Source organism: Hipposideros armiger, unplaced genomic scaffold (genome assembly GCF_001890085.2).
Source record: "Hipposideros armiger isolate ML-2016 unplaced genomic scaffold, ASM189008v1 scaffold_598, whole genome shotgun sequence".
In the NCBI taxonomy this organism is placed as follows: Eukaryota; Metazoa; Chordata; class Mammalia; order Chiroptera; family Hipposideridae; genus Hipposideros; species Hipposideros armiger.
This window is the reverse complement of record NW_017731948.1, coordinates 595,168-601,674: the sequence shown is the minus strand read 5'-3', so window position 1 is coordinate 601,674 and position 6,507 is coordinate 595,168. Positions and strand designations below refer to the sequence as shown.

General features: G+C 57.0%; 1 protein-coding gene across 4 annotated transcripts in view; it reads right to left on the bottom strand.

Moving 5' to 3' along the window:
* PUDP (pseudouridine 5'-phosphatase) overlaps positions 1 to 6,507 on the bottom strand; it is a 142,324-nt gene that overhangs the window by 91,048 nt on the left and 44,769 nt on the right. The window contains exon 4 of one of the 4 annotated variants that reach the window (XM_019624652.1): positions 3,639 to 4,392. The exons of the other annotated variants lie outside the window; for them this stretch is intronic. Coding sequence (XP_019480197.1) covers positions 4,216 to 4,392 — 177 coding nt within the window. The 3' untranslated portion in view covers positions 3,639 to 4,215. Of the gene's footprint in view, positions 1 to 3,638; positions 4,393 to 6,507 lie in introns of those variants that run through there. 4 annotated transcript variants of the gene reach the window in all.

Sequence of the window (6,507 nt, the reverse complement as noted above, 5' to 3'; positions counted from 1 at the left end):
TCATCTCAGCCAGACTTCCTCTTGCGTCCCTGTCTTTTCCAAGTCATGGCTGATTGTATTCTAAATGCCCCGGTTGCCTGATCTGCCATCACGGCTCTTAAACATCCAATAACTCTTTTTTTTAACATTCCTGGTGCGCCCTGAAGACTTTGAAGCTCTGTGCAGCCCACCTGCGGGGTTTCAGCCGGGGCACAAGGAAGACATTTTTGTCACTCCCTTGGGGTGGCTGCCTGGCTGAGGTCAACGAAAGCAGCTTCTATTCTGTGTTTGCGCGAGGTCACCCTGGTGGCTCAGACAGCGGCCCTTACAGCAGGGGCCCTAAACAGCTGTCCCCTGGAACACTGGGGGCCCAGGCCCACCTGCAGCTCTGCACACGCCGTGGCTGACGGGCCAGGACGTGAAGGGGGACTGTGAGTGATGACGAAGGCATGGCCGGTACGGACAGCTGCAAAACAGGCAGAGAGATGGCGAGCCCTGTCCTGAAATCTCCACTGTGTCTCAGGGCAGGCGCTTGTCAGCGGCTCTGTTTGCCATTCGTCACCCCTCCCCACCGATCTGTGCCACTGATGATGCAAACGTAAGCCCTGCTCTGAAGTATAATGGGCGCCAGGAGTGTGACAGAGGAAGGCAGGCCTGGGACAGCACGAGGAATGGCGACACGTCAGGGTGGGTCTGTGTTCCTGCGAGCAGCGCGAAGCTGATAATAACATAATCAGCTCAGCAATGGAAGGGCCGTTGGAAACGTGTCAGCGTGCATACCTGAGGCGGCAGCTCTCAGAATGACTCGGGAATGCCAGGCAGGCAGGACCCCCGGTTACTCTGGGATTCTGCGAACCAGCCACTTCGGTACTGACTGTACCGAAGGTCAAGTCCATTTAGTTCAGCCGCAAAAAGAACAGAAGAGAAAAACTAACAGAGCCCTGACCACATGTGTGGTGTCACCGGCAGCTAAATCCCGTTTTTCCTCCCGCTCCGTTCAGCACCCATTTCACTCAGTAGTTGTGTAAAAATGTTTGACGGATGCCAGCTGGTCTCATGCACGTCACCTCCGAGCAGGAATTCAGTCTGAGAAACGCGCGGACATGAACACACATCGGACATGTGTGAACGCAAAGAGACCAGTCCCTGGGAGGTGGGACGGGCCAGGCCGGCAGGAAAAGCCAGGCGTGGGCAGTTTGCAGGACACCAGGAGGGCTGGGTCTGGACGCCCAGGTGCCGCTGTCACACAAATTAGACAGCAGTCGCACGCAGAGCAGGGAGCAGACGCCAGCACAGCCCCTGGTGCCCACAGGACGGGAGTGTTGCTGACCGGGCAGCCGTGGAAGTGTGAGGGCTTCCCTCCTCAGATTCCAGCACGGCCGCGACCTTCGGAAGCACCTATGAAAAGGTGTCGGGAGATGTGTCTGTCCTCTCCTCATTCTCCCGGCGTGCGCTCCTCAGGTCGCAGGCGCTTCCAAGGACGGCGGGTGGAAGACAAGGGCCCGTCCCGAAAACCCCGACTACGTGTGCAAGGTACCAGGCCACGCTGCCCCCGAGAATCCCAGGACTCGGGTGAGAAAGCCACTGAGACGATCGGCTAAAACAACAGAGCTTCCGCCCTGCGCAAACACAGGAGGACGCGCGATATGATTCTTCTTCAAACACCAAGTGTGTCCGCACTTTCTCCCGGGCACACCCGGCCGGTGTGAAAAGCGTGGCGCTGGGTGACCTGGGCCGCCTCCTCCTCCCGTGTCAGTGCTTCGGTGAGCAACCCAGCCTCACCTCCCTGCACTGACTCAGCAAGCCGGGCGCACACTCACCCTGCCGCCGTGCACTGTGCGTCATGTGTCTGCACCCCGGCCCCCACCCCTACACTGTGCGTCGTGCCTGTGGGCCCGGCTCTGGGCAGGACGCACTCCCCTCCAGGCACAGGGCTCAGCCAGCACAAGTGTGTGTGTGTGGGAGGGCTGTCCCTTTCCCACGCCACCTGTCGCCGCTCTGCCCCAGACGGGAGTCACCTGGGCATGCGTGTGTCGGACACACATTCTACACCACGTGAGCTCATGGGCTGATCTTGGTAGCACAGCACAGGCACGGCTGTTCCAAGCACACACATCCATGATTTCAAGGGAGTTTCTGGTCAAGAACACTCTCAGCTGCGCTTGTCTGGAAGGAGGCCGGGCTCAAAGCCACCACCGGGCCACAGGGGCGGAGCAGTGGGGCAGTGGCTGGCGGCCCTCTCCTGTCACAGGTGCGGGGTCTGGGCCAAGGAAGGTGAGAGGTAAACTCAAGCTCACCCAGGCACGCAAGGGACAGCTGAGGAAGAGAGCCCAGGCCCCCGGAATCCAATGTTCTTTTCCCGCTACCAAGCTGAAGGCGAAAATATATCTGAATTCCATTTCCAGGAGAGCAGATGAGCTTAATTAAACTGTAGCTCGAGGGGTTTAATTTAGCAAGAATGACATTTCCAAGTACCGGGGAGGTGAAGCATGTCGGGGTGAATCATTGGAGGTGTTGCACGTACTTCTCTGAAGATGTGCACGCCGGCAGCGCCCCGGAGGAGGCCTGCGCCACCCTGCGCTCCACCGGGCTGCCCATCGCAGCCACCAGGGAGGCAGAGGGTCCCCGCGCTTGAATGTCTCAAAGGTAAGTGTCATGCACCCCGGGCGTTCCACGTACCAGCGTGTGTGTGACAGCGGTGGGGGAACAGACAGGACGGGGTGGGATCAGCGGAGGCCTAGGAACAAGGAAAGCTTGATGGACGCACACGGCACAGGCCCCGATGCAAGAAGACGCCAAACTCCCTGAAGCAGCGGGGCGTTGCGGCCGCGGTTTTGGTGGAGGGAGGGGATGGCTTTCGTGGGCCCCTAGATACCGGGTCCGGGATCGGTTCTGACAGCGCCTGGCACCCTCTCGCTCCCACTCCCAGGTGACGTTTTATGCTCAGTGCCCCCCGGTGCGGAGTCATCCCTGTCTGTCCCCACCCCCCATGCCCTCATGTCACTTTCTCACCAGCTCACAGCAACAAAGCACAGGAAGCAGAAGGGAGTGGCCGCACAGGACAGGCGGTCTATCAGGTGACAAGTCACCGTTCGGCCCTGTGCATCTGTGCCCTTCAGATCTTCAAGGACAAACGCTGTCCAGAACAGTCTGACAGGACCCTTGGGAACTAATTCTATGTTTCCAACCACTACTGGTGTCCCTGTTTACATTACACACTTTTCTGGAACTAGTCAACTTTTCAGATGTAACTATAATGTCTCCAAGGAATAAAGGTCTCCCTTTCACTGGTAAAGCAAAACACTGGAGGTGAAGTAACTGCACGTTCACGGTTCAGACTCTCAGAAGAAGGCCTGGATTACATGTAGCACATGTGACATTCCTCCTAGAGCAGTGCCCACGGCTAGTCATCATATATAAAGCCCTTTATGATCCGAATCGAATCGTTAGGAACAATTTTCAACTAAACCACTGCTTTTAAGTGAAACCTTTCATTATGCCCTTTTTTGCAGTAGATTTTAGTCTATACCTAACTATGTAATATGTTCAGTTTTCACACTGCAAGAGATGAAAACTTTGAGAAGGCCTGAACCTTTACTTGTGATTAAGTTTTGATCAGCACGCTCACGTCTAAGGTTTACGTTTTGTCTCCNGAAGCAAATAGAATTATCGTCTCACTTTTTTATCAGTTGCTGCTGCACGTTAATATCAGCACTGAGAAGCGTGACTAAGTGTAGAATGTATGCAAATGGCATGTACGTACCTACGTATATATTCATAAAGGCATAGACATGTATGTATACATCCTTTACATGGTCCACTCAGGGTTTAGAAGAACTACAAAGCAATGCACACACATATAGTTTAATTTGGTCTTGGGAAAGCATGTATTTACGTACTCGTATGTATGCATACACATCTTCACACACAAGCATGTGTATGCGTGGATGCGTAGTCACAATACACGCATAATCATAGACTGTTACATGACTATGCAAATACAATCACGTCCTATGATTATTCACAGGTATCTGTTCTCGTCTCTGTTCTGGGCTGTCCCTATTTTGCTTTGTCTCAACTGTCCAGTTCTGGCTTTTCATATGCACTGACGGCCGAGAGAGGCACAGGTCCTGAGGCTGGGATGGCCACTGCCATGGCGACGCGGGCGTGGCCCGTCCCCTGGGCCACTCACTCAGGGGACTTGGGGGCCATGCCCGGGAAGGCGGGGTGGGCCTGTCACTCGTAGGGTGGCAGACCAAAGAGCTCGGGCTGGAAGTCCTGCAGGGAAGGCAGCACGACGGTGGCCTTGGCCGTCAAGTCCCGGTGTAAGTTGGCGTCGGGGACCATCACCACCTGCATCCCAGCTGCAAGGGCCGCCTCCACCCCGTTGGGCGCGTCTTCAAAGACCAGGCACTGTGGGGTGAGGAAGACAGAGAAGGTTGAGGGCCTGGTCGTTAGCAGGTGTCTAGACTGGGCTTTGGGGGGTCCTCGTCCCGGCGGCTGGTCCCCTGCAGGTCGGTGTGTGGGCTGGTTCCTCACACGGCCCCTTACTTTTGGGGGGAGGCTTTCACAGCTGCCGCCAAGGCATTATCAGAGCAGGGTGCAGATGCCTGGCCACACGGCATTCTCGGTTTAAAAGCTTATTTTATTTGAAACGTAAAAAATGTGCTCAATCAATAACTGAACGTCCAGAGCACGAGAGGAAACTGTGTGTGTAGGTGTGTGTAAGTGTGGGGGGAGAGAGGCAGCTTTTAAGTAACTGCAGAGCTAGTGACGTTGTCGTTTGGAAATTAAATGGTAACGGGTGCTTTGGTGACACCCTCAGTCCCTGGATGCCAGTGTCATGCACCAAAAATCTCATTAGCACCAAGACGGTGCCACGGGCGGTACGTCTTCTGGCTTGTCGGCACACCCGCGTTTGTATCAGGATGCCTGAGGCTCACGCAGACACCCACGTTTAAAGCGGGGCGTTTGCGCCCTGCATGCATGACGGAGCTCCTGACGGTGCCGTCACGGCAGTGATGCAACCTGAGTGTCACCTCAGGCCTCGCTCCGAAGGAGACCCACGTCTATCCAACGGGAAGCTGGTATGTCACCTTTGGAGCGCCCTCCATCCCAGGAAAACGGGCAGCTGGAAAGCGTCCCCCAGTTCCGGGAATCCTGCACACTGAGGGTGCAGGCAGCTTTATCAGCTCTTTTCAGGTAAGGTTCTGTAGGGGCCGGGCGTCTGTAAGGAGGGGTGCTGCCGCCACCACCAGATGTTCTCAGGACCCACCGTTCTCCTCAAGGGACCCCACACTCCCAGGGCTGCCGAGGTGGGACCTGGCACGCTCCCGTCGCCTCTTCTCCCAGCCCCGTGTCCCCATCGTTCTCTCCCCACATCATCACAGGTGTGGTGCCTGCCAGCGCAACGCACTGGGGGCCGGAAGCGGGCTCGAGGGGGCCAGCAGCCGTCTAATGCTAGGGGCTCTGCCTCCTGGTGCCTTTAGGTCAGGGCCAAACTCTGTCTCTGTCTCTATCTCTGTCTCTCTCTTTGCAGCAGGCACATGGACTTTTCCCCATCCGTCCCTGCCTTCCCTCCATCCTGGGCTAAGCTGTTTCAGTAGCTGACTCACCCCCAGGCGAGGAAAGGCGTCAGTGAGCTCCTGCCCGTCAGAACAACACGTGGGCACCAGGCTGCCCGCACAGGAGCCGGCCTGCCCGGGAGGGAGACGGGGCTGTCACCGCTGAGACCCGGGAGGTCCTGGGCACACAGGTCGCTCAGCCCCACCGCCGGCTCCGGAGCACTTGTGAAGCCCCCGGCTCTGCTTCCCACGGGGGACGACGGCTTCCCCCCGAGCAGGCCGGGACGCTGCTCGGACCACCCGGGTCTGGGTTCTTATTCATCTCAGCCAGACTTCCTCTTGCGTCCCTGTCTTTTCCAAGTCATGGCTGATTGTATTCTAAATGCCCCGGTTGCCTGATCTGCCATCACGGCTCTTAAACATCCAATAACTCTTTTTTTTAACATTCCTGGTGCGCCCTGAAGACTTTGAAGCTCTGTGCAGCCCACCTGCGGGGTTTCAGCCGGGGCACAAGGAAGACATTTTTGTCACTCCCTTGGGGTGGCTGCCTGGCTGAGGTCAACGAAAGCAGCTTCTATTCTGTGTTTGCGTGAGGTCACCCTGGAGGCTCAGACAGCGGCCCTTACAGCAGGGGCCCTAAACAGCGGTCCCCTGGAACACTGGGGGCCCGGGCCCACCTGCAGCTCTGCACACGCCGTGGCTGACGGGCCAGGACGTGAAGGGGGACTGTGAGTGATGACGGAGGCGTGGCCGGTTCTGACAGCTGCAAAACAGGCAGAGAGATGGCGAGCCCTGTCCTGAAATCTCCACTGTGTCTCAGGGCAGGCGCTTGTCAGCGGCTCTGTTTGCCATTCGTCACCCCTCCCCACAGATCTGTGCCACTGATGATGCAAACATAAGCCCTGCTCTGAAGTATAATGGGCGCCAGGAGTGTGACAGAGGAAGGCAGGCCTGGGACAGCACG